At 32.6% G+C, this 26625-nt stretch overlaps 1 protein-coding gene across 3 annotated transcripts in view; it reads right to left on the bottom strand.

Annotated features, from left to right (window-relative positions):
- Positions 1-26625, bottom strand: part of LOC124369997 (putative fatty acyl-CoA reductase CG5065) — a 58719-nt gene that overhangs the window by 14914 nt on the left and 17180 nt on the right. For all 3 annotated transcript variants that reach the window (XM_046828258.1, XM_046828259.1, XM_046828260.1), the window contains exons 3-6: positions 18217-18345; positions 8646-8765; positions 3708-3963; positions 1109-1301 (exon numbers count right to left, since the gene is read on the bottom strand). In XM_046828258.1, the coding sequence (XP_046684214.1) occupies positions 1109-1301; positions 3708-3963; positions 8646-8765; positions 18217-18345 (698 nt within the window). The remainder of the gene's footprint in view (positions 1-1108; positions 1302-3707; positions 3964-8645; positions 8766-18216; positions 18346-26625) is intronic.

Below are 26625 nucleotides of genomic sequence, written 5' to 3'. Positions count from 1 at the left end.
AACATCCCCCTTTGCCAAGAAATCCTCTTATTCAGAAGCAATATACTCAAGCTACTCCCAGCAGAGATGAAAACTGATAGTCCCAAGACCTTGTTCACAAGCAATAGTACTTAAGTTACTCCCAGAAGAGATGAAGACTGATGGTTGGTTTAAAGACCTTGAAGACGAAACTGAAGATCTTGTTATTGGAGGATTCACTACAGAGCCTCAAAGAATGCAACAAGAATGGACTGAGAGGACTGAGAGAGAACCACTGAATTTATTTTACCACCTAACAACAGAAATGGTTCTAACTTACATTTACAATTAAGCAATACTTAGAATTACTTTGTAATTTATTATAAATGTAAGCTTATTTCTTCTTTCACTATTGACACCTATTCTTGATATATATGAATAACATAGTATATCTGTATCTGTAATAATAACTGAGATAGATTTGGTAACTGGGCTGTTCGGATACCTGAGGTGTTTTGGATAACTGAGAAAAATTTGGTACTTGGGCTGTTAGGATACCTGAACTGTTTTGGATAAATGAAATAGATTTGGTACCCGGGATATGCTGGGATACTTGAAGTGTTTTGGATAACTGAGATCAGCTCAGATAACTAAGTGGTTTTGCTACCTAGGATCTGTTTGGATAACTGATGCTTCAAGTAACTGGAAAAGTTTTATATTATTAATGAATTATTAGGTGTTATGAATTCTAAATACTGGCACACCATGAGTCTTCAGGGAAATAATAGCTTTGTAACTAATTAACAATTATTAAATATGACTGAATTTTGTTTAATACCAAACATGAACAACTAGCCTGTTGATTTAAGCTTCAAAAATCTATCACTAAATACACATTTTAATTTTCGAAAAAGAATAATAAACATATAATACTCATTACATTTTATGCATTATATGTTTATTAACTATATTTTAATATTTCACAAAACTTTAGTCAGTAAACTGGTCTTGGCTAGAATATCCAGTTTTCCAGACTTGAACCGAACTTAGTAGATCAACTATCCTGTTATGGTCTACTTTCAGTTTTTATTCAAAATGGACTGATAAACCTTTTATTTAAAACTTGTTTCACGTTGAATATGCATCTTACTTTGCAGTAGCCGTCCGCCAGGCAGCACAGATCATCAGATTGATGACTACATCGACAGGCACCAAGTCAGCTACTTTGTCCTCATGACACAGCATCGTGCGGAAGAACCCCTTGCCTGCAGCTGCGATGATACCTGTCGGACCATTCCAGTTGTCTACCCACCCAGCGACTGGTTCCCCTAATGATGAAAGCACTGCAACAAACACAAACTCTTTAGCTTTTCATAGCAGCATGTGTTTATTATATCATGATGTACTTATACAACTAATCTGTCAGTCAGACTTGTATCCAGCCATTCCTACGGCCTGGGCAAAAGGGTGACAGCTGCCTACTTAGCATGTTATAGTGAGAATTTGGGTGTAACAACAGAGTCTTAAAAGAGTTATTGAAATTAAACAACCCATTAAAAAGTTAGTGTGTTATATCCAGGAGTCCTCCAGAAAATTGCTATGGATTTGGTAAAAAGCGTTTTTATGCAGTTTAACCCTTCCTACGCAATGAAAATCATTGTGTGGGTGTCTGGCTCAATAAAAAATATTAAATGACCATATGACATGGTAAAATTGTATTTTATTAACTTATATTTTAACCCTTCGTACGCCACTAATAAATCCATTAACTTTCCTATAATGTCAAGAGAAGTAAAAAATGTTGTTTCTTTAAGTTCAAAGTTAATTTTTATTATAACTAAATTATAAAAGGTGTGTGCAAAAAGGTATAAAACAGGGTATTTTACTTTAAATTAGCATATTTATTAATACAATACAAAATATCTATTAACCCTTCAATGAATTGCGACGTACGTGGTACGTTTACGTGATTCCAATGAGCTCGCACCGCGGCACGTTTTGTGACATTCGATCGTTCGTAGCAAATAACCGGTTATTTTTAGACTAATATATTCTAAACGCATACTCGTTTTAAAGCTACTGAGTTGAAATATCGAATGGTTAAGTTATATCGATTTATTGTTATCGATTCCGTTTAGCAAAACAATCGATAGTGGGTCAGCTGATGACAAACAGTCACTGCGCAGTTCGAGTGCCGCCGGCTAAAATAGTCGTCCCGCGTAGGGCAGAGAAAAGAAATTATCGGAAAAATATCAACCTGGTGTTCTTAAACAAGTACATGGTAGGCCATCAACTGAGCCACCTCCGTCTCGTCTTACAGAAAGGCATTTCATTGAGAAGATTCCTGCTACTGGGAAAAAAATCCAAACCTCAAAGACGATGTGTGGTGTGTAATAAACATGGAAGGAGGAGAGACACAGTGTATTGGTGTCCAAATTGTGAGGCAGGCCTATGCCTTGAAGAATGCTTCAGGTTTACCACTAACTTTTAGTGTAAGTAACCATGTTTTGTTATATCTCGGTCAGGATAGATAATTAAATTAATTTATTTTATCACTAAATAGGTTTTTTCTGTTCATAGTGAATGTAAGAAATTATATAAAATATCCTTATGAGTATTTTATAATTTTTATTGTCCTTATAGTAAAAGAGTCAAAATAAAGGAAAACAGGTAAAAAAGTGGTGCAGACTGGGTTGGACTGGACTTTTAAAAAAAATGCGTTGAAGGGTTAACAAAACTGTTTATTTCAAATAAATTTTAATTTCATTGTAAAATGTAATTAAACTGAAAAGTAAATGTATAAAACAAGATAAATTATTAACACTACCACACAATGAACAATAATAATGAGATACCTGATTACCGAGAAAGCAATAATACATGCCACGGATATCTTTGGTTATGGCTCTGTAGGAGATGCAGAACTGACGAGCAGGCCGTCGGAGTTAAACAAAGGGAGTTCCCGAACCTCCTGCCGCTGAGTGAAGGTCATTTGTAAATACTTCCTTGGCAACCGTGATAAGCACGAAGCGTGCACGGGCATTTCAAAGGCCTTTTATGAACTAAAAAGCTCTCCAAGAGACATAATCTTTACATCGGATATAACTGTATTCAGCGTTTTGGTCAAATTGTGCCATTACGATATATCCGTCTACGGTGTGGGAAGGGTTAAGTATTTAGTTACCTAGCAACGATTAGATTTGTACCAGATCTACCACTAAAAATAAAATTATGTGGATTACTAGCTGCCTTGGTCACTCCCAAGTTGAAGGTTAGGCCTTGTCATATAATTTTCTTTATTTCTTCATCGCTACTTTCACTAAAAATTTCATCATGTAAGTTAAGTATGTTTACTTCACTTCATTTTTACTTTCATTGAGTACGTTCTCCAAAAAATTACTAAAACTCTCAGAAAAGAACGTCATTTCAGATGGCAACTAATCAGAACAATCAACAGATGAAACGGTAAACAACAAACAATTTCAAGAAAGCTGACCAGCTTCAAACTCTAACATGTTATGATCATCGTTATAATAATATAGACAAAAGCAAAAATAATCAATATCGGGAATATTTTTTACCTCGAAAATGACTAAACATAGCGTGACGGGCAGTTCTCGTCATTGATAGATAATTGCCCTGACGTTAACTGATGACTGACAATATACGTCATTGGTAGCCAATTCCACATAATCTCCTTTAACCACAGACGTAATTCTAATGTTACAAGGAACTGTAATGTTACTGACCTATGGAAGGACGTACGATGGCTACAGGCAAGTTTCCTGACTCCTTCAAAAGCATATGTTCGGCCAGGGCCTTGGTGAAAGTGTAGGTGTTGGGCCGACTTCCTATTAACTTGGGTGTGAGGACATCGACCAGCGAGTCATCCATCCAACTGACGCAGTTGATGATGTGTTCAGGGTCATAGGGAGGGGGATAGATGATTTCACTAACCTCCTCCCTATCACAGTTACAATATGCAGTTGACACGTGGATCAACACCTGAAAACGTAAATAAGAAATTGAACATCAATATAACAAAATGCTGGATCAACACCTGAAAACGTAAATAAAAAGTTGAACATCAATAGAACAAAATGCTTAATAACAGCTAAACACAGGACTTAATTGACATTACAATATAATATTGCAGGGATGATTCATGTACGAACCTAGTAATAATGGTTATGCTTTCAAGAATAAGATTTAAGTCTTATACCTCTTTCATTACTTTGGATCCCAAAATGCCAAATTTTTTATCCTTTAAAGGACAAGAGCCAGTTGAAGATTGTTAAATATATTTTTTTTCTTTACATAATTTTGAATGTTTATACTACAAGGGCAAATCTATTCAAATAAACACGTATTTAGTAATAATATTTGTTGTGTTCTTTCCTTTGTGAATATCATGGTCCACAATCCTGAATTTTGTGTTTTACTTACAAGTTAATTTTTTGAGGAAACATGTTTGTATGTCTGTTATATTTAAGTATTACTGATAAATCCACATTTGCTTGAAGACATTCAAATTTCCTCATATTAAGTTATCCTCCATTTAAAAGTATTGTTTGTTTACTTGTTTTAAGCAATATTTAGCAAATTATAGTACTGGATTAGAATCCAGACCACATCTTACAGTGCGTTATTTCCAAGTATATCTGATAAAATAATTAGAACATAATTTTATAATTGCAGCAAACCATTAATTAACATTGATGATGGAGTTACCTTCTTATCAGATAGGGAAAAGGTGTGCATTAGATTAAAACTTATATAGAAAAATGAACATGATCAAATATGTGTCCACTACTACCCATGCAATTAGACATTAGACATGGAGAAATCCAGTAATAATAATTTTTCACACTCACTAAATTGAGGTAATGCATAAGTTAGTTCGGTATGTATTAAAAAAAATACAAATAGTATGGCTCCCTTCTTACTCTGTGTATTCTAGCTGTAACCAAACTAATGTCATTAAACCTTTGAGTGCCGGAGCATCGCTATTTGCGATCCTGCATTATATGCAAGAAATGCCAGAATCGCTATTTGCGACTTCTGCAGTAACGCTTATATTTGATATAGTATTTATCTAAATTGGCTCAATGACTATACATAAGCATTCTAAAGGCTTCAACGTAACTTTTGATGTAGGTTTTGTTGCATTCTGGTTAGATTCTGATTTTTTACGGCGGTTGTAAAGTGAGCGCGTCAGTCGAGTTTTAGAATCGACCGTTACGTGGATGAGCCGTCACATGTTTTGATTGCGCTGGTGTTTATTTCACAAATGATTGTAAATATTGAAAGTTTTTAAGTGTAAATGGGTTTTTTAGTTTTAGTATCTTCAAATTATTTCGTTTGTGTGTGTTGTTCTAGTCTGTGTGTAAGTAGAACAATGACTTGACCGTGAGTAACAGTGATCGTAAGCAGCTAGTACTTTACTAAATACATTTGTATAGTTTTTTATGTTTTTTTTGTGTTTGTTCAGTGATATTTATAAACAATGAGTTGTAAAAACATTGCTGACAATGAAGACCTAGTATTGCAGGCATTAGATTTAAGCATTATCAGTGTAGACAATACACAGAGTGTTAGGTTAAGTTAGAAAGTTTCTAGTTTTGTAGTGGTTCATATTTTCATATTTATTTTCTAAACTTTATTTATAAGTATAAAAAAAGTGTTTATATTGTCTTTTTGTAAAGAATTAAATGGAGTATAAGGTAGAATAACTAAAAGTGAAAAAATAAAATATTTCAATAAAACTAAGTTGTGTCAAGATAAAAACAAAATGTTTTTGCTCATAAAGTTTTTGTTAATTTTTTTTTTTATTAGTATAAAAAACGTTAAATAAGTGATCAATGTATTATATTTGTAAATAAAATATATTTCTATAGAAAAAAAAAACAAAAACCCTTGGACATTATACCAATAAATAATTTTGTTATGAATTTTTAACCAGGCCCCTGCAGAAACAGGCATTTTTGCTCTGCATTTTTATACATACCATACAGCAAAACGCCGTGGCACTCAAAGTGTTAAGCAAGTCATTTCAAAAAAATCCTGTTTATGATTGACTGCATTAAATTACAAACTCACAGTACTATAAACTGCATTGCATATATTATTAAACTTATAAAAGTATTATAAACTAATCATACACACATCAAACATCAATTAAACTTTGCTTTACTTATACATCTATATTTTATTATATAAAACGATAACCATGGTTTTATCAATCATTAAACACCATGCACAGGTTAAATCCAAAGATGTACGAAGTAGATCCACTAAAAGTTAATAAGAAAAGTTCTTTTTCACTTTGTAGGGGTTCAAGTGTACAAATGTTGGATTTCAAGATTTATTAAGAGGAATTAATTGTCTAAATTTGTGCTTTTAAAAGTAATTATTGAAAGTAATGGCTGTCACAGAGGACTTTAATTTGGATCTACAGAAAATAAAAAACCTGGTTCCTTAAAAATACTTGTTTAAAACAATGATTTTAAAGCTTGGAATACAAATTAATTTGAAAGTAAGGAAGTAAGCACAAATTGCCATAAATTCCATTTTTAAAAAACAAAATGTAATAAAATTTAAAAAAATTGATATAAAAAGTGTATCCTTAATGTTATACACTTTTTATTATAATTAGTCACCAAAAAGTAACTGGAGGCCGTAAGCAATGAATTGAAACAGCTGTTCATTACGTTTTATTTATTCTGTCTGGGATAACCACTGTTACCATCTGGTAATGATTAGATTGTGTTTGTGTAAACAATCAATATTGATGTGAAGAAAAGTGCAATGTAATATGTGGCTGGCAAAGTTTAAATCTGTGAATTTAGTGCCATGTACAACATGTGAACTAAGTAAAGAAAATAATGGAGGTACCCTGAAAATCATAAACATTATAATAATGTGTTCAACTCGTTTCTAGTCCATCTTTTATTGTGTAGAGGTACAGAACAATAGAAAAAGAAACTATCTCAATCTCCAACTAGCTCTCTTTTGCTGTGCATCTTCAGTTTCTTTATTGACCTCACAGCATGTATGTACTGTATAGTTATAATCATTCTGCTGAATCGCGGTAGGAAGTAGGCTCTTTGTTAACTAGACGCGGTGCGTGGACATTATTTTGTTGGTTAGAGAAGTCAAACAGCTGTTAGAGATCTAATCGGTGATACGTTCCCGAGCCGGTTGGTTTGAAGAGGGAGGGGCCAGCCTTCGAGTGGAGAGCAGAGCGTCCAGACGTGTAGTTCAGAAGCGATAGTACTTCCTCTAATCCTATACTTTTGGGATATAGAGTAAATTTTTACCCAGTGTGATTTAAGTCAAGTTTTTAAATTTCTTTTCTTTCCTTAAGTGCGTAATAGTAGTTTCTTTTTCAGCCTCCATAGTCTTCAAAGTAGTAGTAAGTCCCGTACCAGCGTTTAGTTTAGCATCTTTTATTTTATACTGTTGTGTTTAAATTTCTAAAGTTTGCCATATAACAGAGTCTGATAATTAATTCAATTTTTTTTGAAGTATTGTAAATTAGATTTTGATCTTAAAGTTTACATCAAGCCTTGTGTAATTTTGATTTTGAATATTTGAGAAGAGAACTTTTTATTTTATTTTATTAATTTAAACCTTTCTGGAGAAGTATACCTTTTTAGTTTCATTTTTAATTTTTATCAGACTCTAAATTAGATTTGACCGATTGAGAGAAGTTTTGAAGAAAATCAAATCAAGATTTTGTAAACTTTGTTAAATTTTGAGTGAAGTTTAATTTAGGAATAAATTAAGTATTTCCGAAAAGTTGTTCTGATTTATAGAAAATTAGCTCCAGACTTTATAAATATATGTACTATAATAACGGTACAAGTATTTGGGTAGGAAGAAGAATGCTATTCTCTATTTCTTAACTACTTTTTTGTGCTTTCGCAAAAGCGCATCATTTGTGGTCTTTGAGTATGAGCGTAAAGTCTTTTATTATATTCCTGTCCGATTTATATCTTTACACTCCCTAGTTTCTGTTTATTAACATAAAAATGACAACATGAGAATTCATATCACAACTTGTAGTTTTCCACTACGATGTTCTCCATCAAAAATGCAACAGCAGTAAAATGAAATAGATAACAATATAAATAGTCAGGTAAATCCACACAACTATTAGTGAATCTATATCTACCTATCTTTCATTGAGTACAGACTTTTGATTAATGAATGCATTAAAGACAGAAGGTAACAACAAAGTTATAGATATAGTTTTTATTGTTCAAGCCTACTTCGACATCCAATACTTACCTAAATCATAATGTTTGTATTTGGTAACAAGAGAACATCTAGTTTTTTACAAGACATAAATACGACTCCATAAAGATAAATGATTGGCTCTTTTCCAGGATTGCATTACAGGGCTGAGATCACTGTAATCGGTACTGTTTACAGGATCGGGATATAAAATATATATTTATCATATGGACATGTATATAAAGTAGGGTTAGTTTTCAAAATTCGTTTACATCATGTCCCTTACCTAATAAACACTGCACATTTGATCTAAGTTGATTATGGTGTTGTTTTATGGTTACATGGTTTTGTTTCCAATTTATGTTAAACGAAAAAACAAAAGTAATTGAAATGTTTACTACTTTTGTACATAAGTGATGTATTATTTACTCTATGGCAGGCAAACTTACCTCTAAACTCATCATTTTATGACAGAGCTCGACTAGTCGCTTGGTGCCAACCATATTGATGGTAACTGACAGCTTGAGTGCCTCATCAAACTTAACTGTAGCTGCTGAATGGAAGACGACCTGCGACAAGCAACAAGGTTACGATAAGTTCATAATTCATTACTGCACTCAGATGAAAAGTCATGTTCAAAATGATGAAATGATTTAGATGTATAGGAATAGAGTAGGATAGGACGCTGTGGAGAGTTGGAATAGGGAAGTGTGCTGTAAAGTGCAGGAAGAGATACAATGACAGAGTATTGAGCAGAGAATTTTGTCTCAAGCAGACACAGAGGAATGCTGAACACAGAACTCATGTATACAATGATTGTGATGGTGTGGAAAGTTGGAATAGGGAAGTGTGCTGTAAAGTGCAGGAAGAGATACAATGACAGAGTATTGAGCAGAGAATCGTGTCTCAAGCAGACACAGAGGAATGCTGAACACAGAACTCTTGTATACAATGATTGTGATGGTGTGGAAAGTTGAATTAGGGAAGTGTGCTGTAAAGTGCAGGAAGAGATACAATGACAGGGTATTGAGCAGAGAATCGTGTCTCAAGCAGACACAGAGGAATGCTGAACACAGAACTCTTGTATACAATGATTGTGATGGTGTGGAAAGTTGAATTAGGGAAGTGTGCTGTAAAGTGCAGGAAGAGATACAATGACAGAGTATTGAGCAGAGAATCGTGTCTCAAGCAGACACAGAGGAATGCTGAACACAGAACTCTTGTATACAATGATTGTGATGGTGTGGAAAGTTGAATTAGGGAAGTGTGCTGTAAAGTGCAGGAAGAGATACAATGACAAGAGTATTGAGCAGAGAATCGTGTCTCAAGCAGACACAGAGGAATGCTGAACACAGAACTCTTGTATACAATGATTGTCATGGTGTGGAAAGTTGAATTAGGGAAGTGTGCTGTAAAGTGCAGGAAGAGATACAATGACAGAGTATTGAGCAGAGAATTGTGTCTCAAGCAGACACAGAGGAATGCTGAACACAGAACTCTTGTATACAATGATTGTCATGGTGTGGAAAGTTGAATTAGGGAAGTGTGCTGTAAAGTGCAGGAAGAGATACAATGACAGAGTATTGAGCAGAGAATTGTGTCTCAAGCAGTCACAGAGGAATGCTGAACACAGAACTCTTGTATACAATGATTGTGATGGTGTGGAAGGTTGAATTAGGGAAGTGTGCTGTAAAGTGCAGGAAGAGATACAATGACAAGAGTATTGAGCAGAGAATCGTGTCTCAAGCAGACACAGAGGAATGCTGAACACAGAACTCTTGTATACAATGATTGTGATGGTGTGGAAAGTTGAATTAGGGAAGTGTGCTGTAAAGTGCAGGAAGAGATACAATGACAGAGTATTGAGCAGAGAATTGTGTCTCAAGCAGGCACAGAGGAATGCTGAACACAGAACTCTTGTATACAATGATTGTCATGGTGTGGAAAGTTGAATTAGGGAAGTGTGCTGTAAAGTGCAGGAAGAGATACAATGACAGAGTATTGAGCAGAGAATTGTGTCTCAAGCAGACACAGAGGAATGCTGAACACAGAACTCTTGTATACAATGATTGTGATGGTGTGGAAAGTTGAATTAGGGAAGTGCGCTGTAAAGTGCAGGAAGAGATACAATGACAGAGTATTGAGCAGAGAATTGTGTCCCAAGCAGTCACAGAGGAATGCTGAACTCTGTACCCGATGATGGTGATGACACACTAATAAATTAAAAATGACCAACTAACTCTTGACAATTGTGATTGATATGAATCTAGATCAGATTTGAGCATTAGTCAATAGATCAATGTTCAACCTATGATTCAATGCTGATCAAATTCACTATCACAAGATGGCAAATTGTGTAGAAAACCGCGGTCACAAACTGAATGGAAGTATTTTTGTAGCATTTTCTTCTCAATGTTAATTAAGATCAATTAGTACACTGATTATTCTTTGCAGTATTTCAAAGTTTTCATTTACATTTGACACATAGAATCCTACATAAATTGTTCTGTAAAGTAATAAATATTTTCAAGGTCTTTTAGACCATTCCTGTTGAAAGTATGAAACCACTGTTTAAGAGGAAGCTAAAAAACCTACTGATGCAAGAGCCATATTTCTTGTATTTTATCGGTACTTGTTATTTTTATACATATGTTTTCCTAATAAGTTTGTTCATGATTTGACGCATGCCATACAATACTGTATATTGTATATACAATAAATCACTTATTATTATTATTACTTTTAAAAATTACTCAGCAATTAATTTTTCGAGCCTAAGTAGATTATTAAATGTTCATTAACAGTACCTCAACTTTAATTAAGGATATATGATCAGTAAATAAATATATTTTTATTTTACAAAACTCTCTTATACCCATCTCTCTATACTCAAAAATAAAGTTGAAAAAAAAAAAAACCGTTATTGGTTCTAGACATACTCAGACTCAAATTTCTTCACACTTTTACAATAACCAGTTCAAACATAGTTTCAACTTAACATTTTCAAGAAATGCTCACAAGATAATGTAGAGCAGGGATATAATCACATTGGTAAAACGTTTTAAAAACATTGTTTATTTTTAGCTTAAAAATGTGTTGCAAAGAAAATAATTACCTTATTAAGCAATATAAATCAATTTTCAATATCGTAGAAATTGTGACCTGTAATGTTGATCAGTGGCTGTGCTTCACAAAAGCGAGGATTATATGAAATTGTCTACCTGTCTTATACAAAATTACCAAAATATTCTCAAGTTACTGAAGAAAACCAAAAACTATTTTATATATTTCAATTGGGTATCAAGAAACAAGTTATTTTCATCATTAATCTGCATACATCTTCAAAGTTTCATAAATATTTTGAGGACAAATTAAATACTAAAAACATACTTGTGAAGCTATTAATTTAAAGGTACTTCCTACCAAGTAAAAGGAATCTGAATACGACTTTAAATTTTGAAATTACTTATCTTCTGGCATTAAATTAAATTTCATATTGGGCTTTGAAAAATTATCAGTAAACGTAACTTAGGTTGAGAAATTGTTAATGGGAGACTTCATTACATAGCAATTATCAAAAATAAAAGTCATTTCCTGTCAATAAGTCCGAGCTAAGCCAAAGGAGATTATCTATAAGACATACAGTGGGCACATTCATGTACTAAAATAAACTCCTCATCAACTCGGTGATGTACTCCAATTTGGTTAAATCCCTGTAAATTAATTTTTCTCAGGGTTTTCATAATATTCTAGATTACCTTGTAATGTTCAAGATGAAGCTTAAATTGGTTTTTCTTAATTTAATCACTACATTGAACAATCATAATGACCAACATCGTACAACTTTTGAAGATAGCCGTGCTATTGAAAGACTTCACAAAATTAAAACTTATACAATATTGGTTGTTGTGATTTTTCAATGTAGTGATTAAAAGCATTCTGTTAGTTCATTTAGAGATTGATTGTTTACTTATTGCGTATGTTTATAATTTGTTTTTTTCTCTTTCAGAGAAACTTTTTGGTACAGAGATAAGAGTCTCTTGTTTTGTTTTTCTGAAGCAACCGTGATCCTGCTTTCAACTAAAAAAAAAAACATTTTTCTTGCAAATACTGAATAAGTAATAAATTATACACTTCTCAAAACTGCTCTGAATAAAAAACAACCAAGTTTTGGTATGATACTAGGACTACTAATTGGTCTTAATTAGTAGTTATTAGGACCACGACTAGTAGTCACTAGAAAGGCAGTAACCAACTAGACAGGCTGGCCAGAGCAATGAATGACTCTAATTAGTTACCACCAAAATGGAGGTAATTACACAGTTTAGAGTCGTTGGCAGCATAATAAAGATTTTTACAATTTTAGTTGAAATTTTAAACCGTTACACAGTTTGTTTATATTTCTCCAATTATGAAGAAAATGAATTCACTATGTATATACAAGATAGGTACAACAGGATTGGCTGACGTTGCATGTAAAATCCATCTATAATTCGTTTCATTCTCGAGATGTCCTGCGGACAGATAGACTGACGGATAATCACACAAAACACAAAAAAAAAGTTGACATGAAAATTACACACCATAGAATCCATTCTGCAATCAAAGTTTCATGCAAAATTTAAAGTCTAAATATGAAATCTGTCTCGAAGTATCTTGTTCCATGATTCATTCTTATTTATGCTTATAAAATTGGTTTTCATATAAATGTTTAAATAATATAAGTGTACACACCAAGTCACTTCAAAATGATGTTGTATGTGTTGGGACAATTATGCTACATGCGCTAATAGATCATATTTGAATCTCTTATATATGTATTTAGTTTGTTTACAAATGTATTTATTCTGCTATTTTTTTTTTGCCAGCATGGTTAACCATAAGACTAATGTAAAAACATTCCAGGGTTCCCACTCAATCTAAATACTCAAATTCACGGCTAATTCCACGGTTTTCACGGTTAAAAAAATTAAAATTCAAGGTCGGAAAGTTTTCATAAACAACGTTACCGGTACAAACAAAATCGTGTTGGAGAGGGGCGAAGTTGAGACGTAAACACTACAGACGCGGCAGAGCGGTAAAATACAATATAAAACTTCTTCCCATTTGACTAACGATGTCATTGGTCGTGCAGGAATTGACGGAAACGTCTAAAAGAACGAAATAACAATAGGCTTCGGTTACGACGCAAGCAATGAGCGGCGAGCTGAAGCGCCGATTTTATGTGCGATTTGCTACATAATGAATATAACAAGGCATATTATTTTTTACAAAACATCATCATCATAACAGTCATCAAAGCAATGACAAAGACAAATTTCAATATAATTAGCATGCACATAGTCATAATTTTTTCTTTAACTTACAAGTTTGTTGAAATCTGAAGAGAACTTTGTTGACACAGGTTAGACAAGATGCAGGGTGACAGGATTCGTACGTTGGCTAAGGCTAACTCGTTTGAGTCCATGAAGTACACTTGCGTGATTATTAAACTATTTTCTTGTTTAACACATTATTATTATTATTTCGATCGATTTCTTCCACAGGAAAATTTTTACATAATCACAGGTTCACATTTTAATTAGTACATAAGAAAAGGCAATTTTATTGAAATTAAAATAACATATAAACGTTAAATGTATACAAATTATATACAACTTGTTATAAGAAAAGTTATTTGGTACCAGTTTATACAAAAAAAAAATTATATTTGTACACATAAATAAAGAAATTGATAAAAATGTCTAGAATAAAAGTGAAATACGATTTGCACTTTTTGCTAAGTTCCTGTTATCTTATCGTCTAACTCAGCTGCCCTTTTCCTGGCGTCGGACAAAACCTGGAATTTTTGTGCTTCCAATTCTTTTTTTTCTATTGCAGCTTGCTTCCTCTCTTTCTCAGAATTTAATTTTGTCTTTCATTTCTTCTCGTTGTTTTGCCAAGTGCTCCGAGTAGTGGGCGTGGGAATTTTTGGCAGCATGAACTAATTCATTAGTGATTTCCATTGCCTCCAATCCTCCTGCTGCTGATATGCCGTCACAAACTTTTCTCAACGCGACTAAAACTCTCCTCCTTCAAGTTTTCAACTATACACTGTTTGTTGACAGAGAAGCCTCTTTCGACAGAAGAATTTCCCGTGAGAAAGTGTCAGAATGAGTTGAATGAAAAGCTTTAAATCTTTATATCAATTCTCACAATAAGAATAAGATTGGAGTGCCGAGCTGGGGAAACAAATCTTTCATGTTGAGACATGAAAACCAGCTGTTGTCCGAGGATGGGGGAGTGGAGTACACGATATACCCCTCCCCTTCCACTCTCATTGACAGTAGACAAACAAAGGTTATTTTTACCATAACATCGCTGCACCACATTACAATAAATGAACCTTGTACGATATATATTTTTCATCTGCATGAAATGATTAATAGCGTTAACGTAGTCGTATGGAACCCGACAAAATTATACTTGGACGACTTCCTCGATTTTGTAGTTTTGTAGTAATAAAGCTTAACACTACAAAAGTTACTTGACGTTTGTTGTTTCCTGGTTAGAAAAAATGCAATGGTTTTTTTTTCTAACGTTTTTATAACATGACGTTTCATTTGTAATATTTTACTAATACATTATACAATGTAAACACACATTCACCATATAAAAGATTTAAAACTGTGTACACTCGTAATATCCATGCAGCTTAGGAATCATAAAAAATATTATTGATAAGGAAAACGCATATCACTACCGTTTAATATCTAAAGAGATGAAAAATAAAATTGTTTTCTCAAACGACCTTACTGGTAATTAAAACAGTTTATATAGGCCTATAAAGTTATGGTCTCGCTGCGTTAATTGATATGTGTCGTGTAGGTTCTGCTCCGTCACATTATTATACTATTTATTTACGCAAGACCCTAAATTAATTCAATTTATTGTCCACCATAAATTAAAATTTTTTATAATTATTACATTGTGTTAACAGTCATTACACACAACGATATAGATATCGTACTGAATAGCATTTTTCTCATTAATATTTTAAATAAAATAAGGGATTTAATAGAATGAAATTAAGTTAAAATGTAATTTAAATTCCTTACATTAGATTAAGGATTTGTATACTTTTTTTATTTTATGAAAACAATAATAGACTATATCTGATACAATAAAACTCCAATACGAAAAGTGTTTTACATTAAACGACAATCTATCAAGTAATTAAATTGTGTTATTAATCTCGCGGTTCAATCAGAGAATGCCTTGTTTACAGCCGCGTAGCGTAGCCAAGGCCCGGAACCTGGCGACAGACAAAGACAGGCCTCACGTGATTTGAGCCGGAAGCGTCATCTCCCACCGGCCCTTCCTTTTCCTCATTTGTTTATAAACCATATTATCAGTACAATCGCTCAGATAGCAGCACCTGTCAAACTTCGTGGTCTATCCCCCTACATTGCGTGCTACTTTTTACTTTGCAATAGCGAAGGTCAACTTTCCATATGATCGTCTGACGACGACCCGTGTTGATTTTATTTATTCAAAAGTTGTAGAGATTTTCACGGTATGTAAACAAAATTCACGGCTTATTTAAGGTTTTTTCACGGTGAACGAAATTCACGGCTTATTCCCGGTTTCACGGTTTTCACGGTCGGGTGGGGACCCTGCATTCGCTACTCAACCAAATCCCGTGGAGAGGCACAATCATCGAACTCAGTTCATCATATATGTAAGCATAATCCTATTCATTTTCTGAAAAATGTACTGAAACTTTTCCTAAAATAACTACAAGTTAATAAGGTTGCAGTCACTGAAAGAGTTTCATTCTTCACAATAAAATACCGTGCATCTGACACAAAGGGGTTGTGCCATCACAAATAAATTCCATATAGTCGGATATTCAAGGACTTCCGATTCCAAACTGTTATAAATTTATACATATATGATAGCTATAAACATAAGAATCCAAATTTACCTAAATTGAAACATGAAATTCATAGCCATAACACGCATAATAAAAAAGATGCTGAAATTGCACAATGTTGATTAAGTAAAACAGCCATGTTGTGGTATCTTTGAAGGTTTATAATTTTGTTGAAAGACAAATTAGCTCATATACCTTTGACAGATTTAAAAATAATTTCTATTCCTAGCTGTTGGAGAATCCATTTTATAGCTTTAATGAATTTTTAATGATTATTGCGTTGTTTTGTATTCTCTTACAATCGATGTTGCGCTGTATAGGTTTGATTATTGTTAGTTTTAAGATTTTGAAGTGGCTGTAATAATGAGCTGTATTTATGACTTTGCCAATGATGTTGTGCATTTTACAACAATGATGAAATGAAATGAAAAGAAAATTTCAACGAAGAATATTATCTTGGCGGCTATGAGATGCAGTGTGAAGGAAACGCCCCAAACTGTGGGCAAGTTATGATTGGATCCTGTATCACAATGCAATCAAATCTTATTCAAAAACACTTTGTCGTGAAACACAATATTTGACAGCCTCCACACAGTCCTGACAGCTCTATGAAATTTCTGGCTGTTCCCTAAATTCACTATTCATGTGAAAAAGAAAAGATTTGAGAACATAGAACAAATCAGAAAAAATCCGACAAGGTATCTGTTAGCCATTCCGAAAAATGAGTTCTAGGAATGTTCCCAGAAGTGGGAGGAGCATTGGACAACAGAAGTGGCGTGTGGAGGAAAACACTTTAAAGGGGACTGGATAGTGGTTGCTGCAGTCACTCGTGTTATTGTCAAAAGTCAATGTCAGATAATTTTCAAAAAACCTCTTACAAGATATTTAGTGTGGAAAAAATGTACTAAAGATAAATCAGAGTTCATTTAGATATTTGACCCATTCACAACTTTGGGTTTTCAAATTTTCTATACTTAAGATATTATCCAGTTTTTTTGTTAAAATTTTAATGGTTCATAGAGAAAATTACAACTTTTAAAATAACAGAGATACTAAAATTATTTTTCAAAAAATTGTTCTTTATATCAACTGATTGTTACAATTACAATTCAATTTGTGTCATCAAAATTTGTTCATTCTCCAAAAAAGTGTTTTCTAGAATTTAATTTTTTCTATTACATTCTTCTTTTACATTGTCTTCTCTTTTGGAAAATAATAAAAATATTACAGTCTTATGGCATATATTTAATAACAGGTTAGCTGGTGGGAGACACAGTTATTTGAATTTGAATTCAAAATTGACTAAGGAGTTCTAATAATAATGGCAAATATAAATCACTGATAAGGAACACACATACATTACATCGATTGTCTCTAATCCAGCTGTTGAATGATTCATAGTTTATTTTAGAAGTTTTGAACAGTAATTCACTGTAAACAAACTGCCAAGAAATTCAACATGTCAGTCAGCTGACTATTGTGTGTCAGCCGTACGACAAACAAGCATTACCAACTGCGTACTTTCTTCTTTCTCACACTCTCGCAAATTGAATCATTACTCCATTCAACATTTACAAACGTAAAAATAATTAATATATATGGAGTCAAATTTGGTTGATTGAGTTAGTTCTTGTAACGATCTTACACCTAAACTATAGTTCATCGGTTCTATTTTTGGCCTAAAAGAACAAAGTACTCGTATCACTAGTCACGGCCCTGAAACTGTCAATATAAAATTGATTTTCATTAAGATTTTTATGTAATTACCATATTACAAAACATAATATTTATTGCCAACTACGTACTTTCTTCTTTCTCACACTCTCGCAAATTGAATCATTACTCCATTCAACATTTACAAACGTAAAAATAATTAATATATATGGAGTCAAATTTGGTTGATTGAGTTAGTTCTTGTAACGATCTTACACCTGAACTATGGTTCATCGGTTCTATTTTTGGCCTAAAAGAACACAGTACTCGTATCACTAGTCACGGCCCTGAAACTGTCAATATAAAATTGATTTTCATTAAGATTTTTATGTAATTACCATATTACAAAACGTAATATTTATTGCTACCTATCGTATAAGTGCTGTACTTACAGAAACAGAACGAGCTAACATCTCCTGATCCGCTTGGCTAATGCCCAGCTCCGGTTCTGTGATATCACCCAGTATGGGAACTATCTTGTTCAGTTCTGTAGGTCGTTCTCTTCTTAACCGATCAAATAGCTGTAACAGAATGCAAATTATGTTTCTGTCAAATATGTACCCATGATTGTTGCTAATAATAGGCTACTTACATATTTCTGATACCTTACGAGTTCCCCACACTGAGTTAACTATTGGAATTTTTACTGTCTGCAGAGAAACTGTATTTATAAAATAAACAGAACTTTTTAAATCACATATTTGTGTTTCTTAATAAATTAATAAACTTCAAAGACGTACAGTATGGATTTTGAAATTCATCATCACTTATTGGTACTTTAGTGATAATTAGCATTATTTAAACCCTCTGACAGCCCTTAGTATTTTCCTTGAACACCAAGCCATTTCCCCAGTTTTGCAAGCTATCTTTCTAAAATTTGTCAAAAATAGTTTTTTTTCTGCAAACCTAACTGTATTTGTATCATTTTGTTCACAATAAATAGTATAATACAATTATAATAAGTAACTAGGGAAAATATTTTCAACCTACAAGTACCTAATGATGAATTCGAAATGTACATTGTACAAAATAAAATCTGTTAAAAGGTTTATTATTGTATATTTATATCAAACACTTTTTGAGGCTACATCTCCAATATAAATATTTTCATTTGAATTTTTTATGTTGAGTGGGGAAATTTTTGTTGTCATTTGCATGTAAAATATAGGAGGGGGGGGAGTGCCTGGAAAATATAGTTCAGTATATAAATTTCAAATTCCAAGATTGCCTAAAGGTCACAAATTTAGTCTAGTTTCAGAAAAATGTATAGTTTTTATATGAATCTTTGAGTAAATAAATTAGTTTTAGCGTGATAACATGAAACATAACGTGTAATATAAATGTGTAAAAAAAAAAAAATTGTTATAAACTGTAAATTAAACTATATTTGGTATCAATTTATTGAAAATAAACTAGAGAATGGTATGATAATAAATATTGTGAGAAAACCTAAGGTTTTTATTTTTTTTATGGTTAGTAGAGACACTTTTATAACAAGTTAAAAAAAGGATAATTACCTGATGAAAGAGTTATTCTAATAATGATTATAAGTTTTGTAACATTTTATAAAAACCGAAAGGTCATAAATTTAGTATATATATATATATTTATAATTATATATATATACTAAATTTATGACCTTTCGGTTTTTATAAAATGTTACAAAACTTATAATCATTATTAGAATAACTCTTTCATCAGGTAATTATCTTTTTTTTAACGTGTTATAAAAGTGTATAATATATATATATATATATATATATATAGTAATGTTTTGTTATAAAACTATAAAACAATTACAAAAACATGGATGAAACTATTTTTTCTGCAAATACGAAAATAACAATGTTATTCTAAAATTACTCTGCTGACATAGAACAATAAAAAAACCTATGCTGTGATCTGCAACTCTTTACCTGTCCATGGTATATGAATCACGTGGATACTTGGTTGTTTACATATTATAAAAAATTAGATTAAGCGGGGACCCGTGGTCCAAATCAACGGATATCTTCAAGAATCCTACAATCTTCCACAAATACTCCTTTAAAAATTTTTATTTTAGCATCACAATAAAAAATATTGCTTAACAGACTTTGCAACATATGTGGAAGTGTTATAATAATATGTACAACTATCTTATATCTTGATTATTGTTTATTGAATGTACAGTTTTCAGATAAATTTCCCTGAACTATTTGAGGTAATCCTTTTAGTTACTTGTGACACTTTGTAGATGTATTTAAATTCTAATACTATTTCAAAAATAAGATTTAAATAAAAATAAAAACACATATTATAACCTTCTTGATAGTAGTAATATGCTAAGGAAGTTGAACAAAAATTGTAAAATGTCATGACAGTGAAAATTTTACGTCTATAAAGAAAAAACAGTTTTGAAATAAAAACACAAAAGTACAACTTTTTACCAAATATTTCAAGATTTTTTTTAAAGTTATACAAGAATTTCAAAGTTAAAAAAATAATTCTCATAGTTTTTAAAGTGGCCTACACAACATTGGTTTTGTATTAAAAACATGGGCTCTGAATTAAACAATGTTTGGTTTTGTATGCCTGATGAGAGATGATGAACTCTGGAAAGTACATTCTGGTCTTCTTTTGAAATTAAACTCTAAAAATATTAGATAAAGACTTAAACTTAGTTTTGATTATTTTCATGAACTGACAGAACTTCTCTAGTTCACTCAAACAGGAAGAGAGGCTAATAAATTGGTCCCCAGATCAGTGTAACTTTAATTCAACTAGATATTAAAATAACTAATAAGTTACTGGCCTACTACTCCTTATCTAAACTTTGACCTCTCTTAGATAACACAACCACTATCCAACACTGATATTACATTGGTTAAATGTTGTGTAAAAATAATTCGCCAAGTAATGAACTGAAATTGTAGGCAGTGTAGGGAGAAATCTTTTCAGATTAAATAAGAAATGTTCCAATCTTCATGTAATGTGAAAAAACAAACTAATTAAAATATCCAAATTTAAGAAGAATTATAAAATAATTCTCTCAGGCAGCATTTAAAAACTGGATTAACAATTTAAGCTACAGCTACATTCAGATGAAATCACCTTAATTAAAAACAGTTTTCAGAAAGCTGAGCAACAGTTTAAAATTTAAGAATAGTTTCCACTATTTGTAAAACATACACAGACCAAACATCTATTTGTTTAATGCCAAAACATCTACCCATAAAATATTAACAAAAAGAAAAATTTATTTTGGATTTCTATGACTACTGAATGAAATATCACGAAATAAATGATCATCTTAAACAAGTTTAATAATAACTTTGTGAATGCAAACCACATACACTTTTGAGATCCTTGATTCCGGAGTTGAGACCGTTAAATAATGAAAATATTACATACAAATTTAACATCAAGTTGTATGGATTTTAAAGGAATCAACCATAAAGCTAGCGTATGAGGTGAGTTTGATGAGTATAAACCCAATAATTTTGTGTAAATAAATGAAAGAAGCCATTATGTACTATATTGACGATGTTGAAGCGTGCAAGTTTTGGTAGATCATATGTAGACAGTTAAATTTTAAACATTGTACCAAGTAATATATGCATTTAGATAATTACAATATGATTCAACATGTTAGACAAAGAGAGATCATGAAAAATTCCAATATATTGACGATTCTCTACTTGGAACTAACAATTTCCACAGACCTTAGAAGATAAGGCTATGAGTGTTAAACAGATAAAGGAATGGTATGACACGCTTTAAACTGGCTGCACTTCATTGAAGAGTGAACAAACGTGTTCTGCCACATCAATGAGTTAGCACATTGATGTGATTTCTTTCCATGTTGGTGTGAAAAATTAAAATGACTTAACATAGATTATTTTGTTTGTATTTACGGGAAATTGATAACCAGTACGTTTTATGTCCTTTATAGGAAAATAAATCATTGTCTTAATGTTTGTATTTATTTCTGATTAGTATTGTTTGAGACTACATGTAAGACAGGGCAGTATGCCCTAATTTCACTTCAATAAAGAAAGATCCTAAGAACTGTAATCCAAATGCTGCAACGGTAAAAAACACAAACAGAACTTACTTTTCCGGACATACCCATATACTTTATGATAATTTCCGAGTGTAGTAAAACTAAACATGAAGACCTAACATTATTACAACGGATTAAAAATTTAAAAAATTGATTACTGGAAAATAAAAACCTCCTTCTAGGCATTACTCAGTTAAATATTGTCCTACTAAAGTGAAAAAAAGGGCCAAAAACTAGGCCTACAGTTGTATACTCATTATTAAAATTCATGGTTACAGACTGCTAAATGCAAAATTATGGACCGACAAAAAGTTATTTTTATTATAATTAACAGGCACTCAAGTGAAGGCGAGACTGGCCTGAAAGGGAAAGCCAAACAGGAAGGAGTGCCACACTGAAGAGGTTGCACTCTGGCAAACCCACCAATTGAAGGATCTTGACCTCCAATGACTCAGATACATCCGAATTAGGAGCTGGTTCATTACAATGGCCCCACATATAGTCATATTGATGAGAAATATGGCTCCTTTCCTCTCTCTCTCTCTCTCTCTCACTCTCTCTATCCTACTTCTAGTTTACGGGGACATCGTAACAAATAATAATGCAGAGTTTGTCTTATTATTAGTAATTTCCCTCAGGGGCCTTGCATTCCAAAAGACAAAACAATTTTGTGCACATTATTTTTATTGTTGCCCTTTGCATAATGATTTGGAGTTTTATCTACTGTAAATATTAAATTTTTACTTTGACACAACCAAATGATTTAGCAATTCAACTTGCACACTATTACAGCTAACAAGTTTTTCACAACAAAAATTTCAACCTGATATGCAGTATCAAATAATGACAAGCACAATGGTACTGCCATATATCACAGGTATTCCCATGACAGAAAATTGTGTGTGTGTGTGCGTTTGAAAGTGCAAGTGGATGGAATCAGAATAATGAATGAATTGGATCTGTAACTACCAAGGACAGAAAAGTTGTGGATGGTAAGACTCGATAATAAACTGCTGCTGTCTGAGCCATCTACTAATTTAAACCGTGATCTGATCATTACACTAATAACTATGATTGAGGAAATGTCTCATTGCAGTCTTCCTTCACTACTCCTCTCCTATCCTCTCTTTTCATTCACTTCTGTCATCGTTTTTTAATTCAACACTTTTCAGTGAACAAACATGTTTATGTATACATGGTATTTATATACCTGGGAATTGTTCTCTTGGTAAAACAAACACATAATATCATAACTGCAGTTCGGAAATGCTTAGTTCATTATCAGCAGAATAGCTAAAACAATGCACTGTTATTCTTGAAATAAACAAGGGCGGATTTATTAGAAATGAATAAGCATCCAATAAACACAAAATATAAAAAAAAACGAACTAGTAGTTTCCATAGAAACATTTTTGACCAATTCTCAAAGAATATCAATATACTTAAAATCCATCATTCAAATATCAATTAAGTTTAAAATGATTTCTGAACATATTAAACAGTAAGATTTAACCTAAAATTGTTATTTCTAAGGTAGGCTATTTATTTTGGCCACATATTTTCTTCAGAAGCTTATGTGAAAATATAACAAATAAAAGGACGAATGTAAAGCCATGTAAAAAATTAATACACAGCAATGTTATAGAAATCATAAATGATGAAGAAATGGGCACTGAATCCATAGGCAAAATGACTTGTATGAAAACAAGAATTGTAACGGATATGATGCCATTTTGTTATAAGATCTAACTGATTATGTCACAGTAATCTTGACATGGCAGTAGAGTACTGGCTAGACAATATAGAGACTGAGAAAATCCCAATAGGTTATTCTTCATGGGTGATTCATATCAATATTGTGGAAAGACACAATGAGAAAACCAAATTAGAGGAAACGTTAATCTAACTTATGCCAACACGAATGCAGAGTCTCCTCAATTTAATGCATAGGATCCTCCTCATGAATGCTGTCTCAGCATTTACACTATGTAGTCAGTGCTGGATTTACAGATTTTAGGGCCTTAGGTAAAGTTTTTTGGACGGCCCCCTCACCCCCCCCCCCCCTCCCAATTGTGTAGACAATGATGTCTGAATTCTATATAAATATGTGACACTTCATGCAGCCCCGCCTGTGGTGAATCTGGCACTGTATATAGTAGAATCTACTATTTAACATTGCTATATATAGCTGATCTAAATGTATTTTAAGTTTTGCATCAAAAAGATGAGTTTTTTGGTTTAATGAAATGGCGTAAGCTTTTGCATAGCATCAATATACAGCAGAACTACAAATAATACCGATCACTTCATTTCTGGCTCAATTTTAGCAAATCTGGGAAATTAGTGGTCCTCAAAGCAGACTGATCTGGGAGCCACTCAATTCAAGTTATATTTTATTACCATCCCACTCTGTTCCATAAAACCCCTCTGTTACAATGTTTGCGTGGCCAGTACGATCGCACCAACACTTAGTTACTGCCGTAATGAGAAATTCTAAATGAAACAGGTTTTAGAAAAAAGTATGTATTTAACACAGCTATTTGTAGCTCATATTTCCTTAATCCGTGTTGACTTCAAATAGATATCACAATCTCTCTGCTACAAACACCAAAACACAGGTGTTTTCTGCTATAAACAACAAAACACTGATAAGTACCTTCTACTACAAACATCAAAACACAGATAAGTATCTTCTACTACAAACATCAAAACACAGATAAGTATCTTCTACTAAAAACATCAGAATAAGCAGTATTATAAAATCTTGGCAGATTATCATGAGAGTACAAAAGCTACGGCTATGGACTGAACTCGTAAAAATAACGTTTTTACCTGAAGTAGACACCCTAATTAAAGTCAAAAAGCTATAAACAACATTGACAATAACTTTGTTTAAAAGTTGATGTATTACAACCCATGTCAAATCCTGTAAGGAAAACAAGAACCTTAAGAACTTGTACTCTGTTAAATAAAGGGATATAAAAAAAATTGGTATCAATTTACAATAACGTGACCATGGAAAGGAATGTTCATTTTTTTTCCTGAAAACTACAATTTTTTCTGAAAACAATAGTGAAGAAAAAATTTGTCGGCAACGAAAATCAAAGGAGTTATGATTTTTTGAAATCCACTGAAAACTCTGTTTTTGACAGTACCTCTGGCAATACTATCCATATTTGACAGTTTGGTATTACTCCGCGGCTCTCTCAAATAAAGAAGGGACGCCATTTTGAACTATTTTGTTCCTCCGTGTCTATTCTTAACCTCCTAGTTCAGTAGTGGTAATGGCACACCTTTGTGTTGGATGTTCATTAAGGTAAGTGATAAGTTACTGAAATGATGCTGACTAGTACGTTAATCCTGTCAACGATGCCTACCCGCTGCGCAGTGCTGCGCACTGCTTGCTCTTTTAGAAAAAAAATTAACTCGAGCTTGCAAAATTCGAATCCCAGATCACGTGATGCCCCTGCTCCTTAACGCAATAATGCCCGAAAGGCATCAATATAATACAATAATATACTTTCCCCCCAGTTTATATGCACCTGTGATAATAATACTTGGCTATAAATGCCCAACCCATGAAAAAAAGTCCATTTTCCATGGTCACGCTATTGTAAATAAATACAAAAAAATTGAATTACTTTTTTGTTTCAGTATCAATTTTGATAATTAACCAATCTTTAAACCTTTTTTTGTGTTACACATTGAAAAAGCAAATAAACCTGTTCACTGGCCTGATGATTCATTACCAAAAGTTTCACCCATCACTGGCCTGATGATATTAACCACAAGTTTCACCCATTGACTTATCAATGTGACCTTATCCAAAAGATAGTGAAAACTGACTATCCTTAAAAATTTCTCAGCGCATTGAATCAGCAGCCATGTATTAATACAGGATAATCACGAAACAAGTAGTGTGATTAAAAGGCATTTATAAGATTACCCCTTAGTTAGGATTGTATGAAAATAAAAGTATCTAAATGATTGGTCAAATGTGATAAAACAAGTCAGGCCATACTTGCTCATTGCAGATAAGATAAAGTTCTCAGCAGGTTTAAGAGTGAACTGTGTTTCTTTCTTAACATACATTTAGTTTATTTTAAAAAGGTTAAAATTGACACATAATGGAATTGAATCATTATCAACCTAATTGACAATTTTTAGAAAACTGTTAGTAAACTTCCAGCAAGAATAAATGGAACCCAGGATTTGGTTCACTAGTTGTTTGGTGTTATTATAAATTAAATTATTGAATAGCATTTTTTGAACAAAATAAAGTGAACTGTCGGAGACAGTTTAATACAAATTTAATTTTACAAAGAGGTAGGTTTTTCAATTTAGAGAGGTTTACTTTATATTTGTACAACTTATTTCAGTTTTTTTTAACTTTTAACCCCGACGTCCGTACTATACGGACGACGTCGTAAAAATGGCATCAACTCCCGACGTCCGTATAGTGCGGACGTGCACTTTTTATTAGTTTACTGGCCACCTATTTCACCAAATGCTTTGAAATTTCACAGACTTGTGCACAAAGATATTTTGCATCGAAATATATTAGTTTGTAATGGTTTGACTTCGTATTTTGTCAGTCTGTGACTGAGCAATTGCAGTTCGTCTCGACTGACTGCTCACGCTTGTTGCAGACAGCTGTATATCACGTGGTTGTGAATATTCCGTTTTCTTCACAGTTTTAGGTTAAAGCAGTATAAAGTACGGCAGTTAAAGTTTAGTTTATTATTTGTTTTATTTC

This window comes from Homalodisca vitripennis, chromosome X (genome assembly GCF_021130785.1).
Source record: "Homalodisca vitripennis isolate AUS2020 chromosome X, UT_GWSS_2.1, whole genome shotgun sequence".
NCBI lineage: Eukaryota > Metazoa > Arthropoda > Insecta > Hemiptera > Cicadellidae > Homalodisca > Homalodisca vitripennis.
This window is presented reverse-complemented; position numbering and strand designations above follow the sequence as displayed.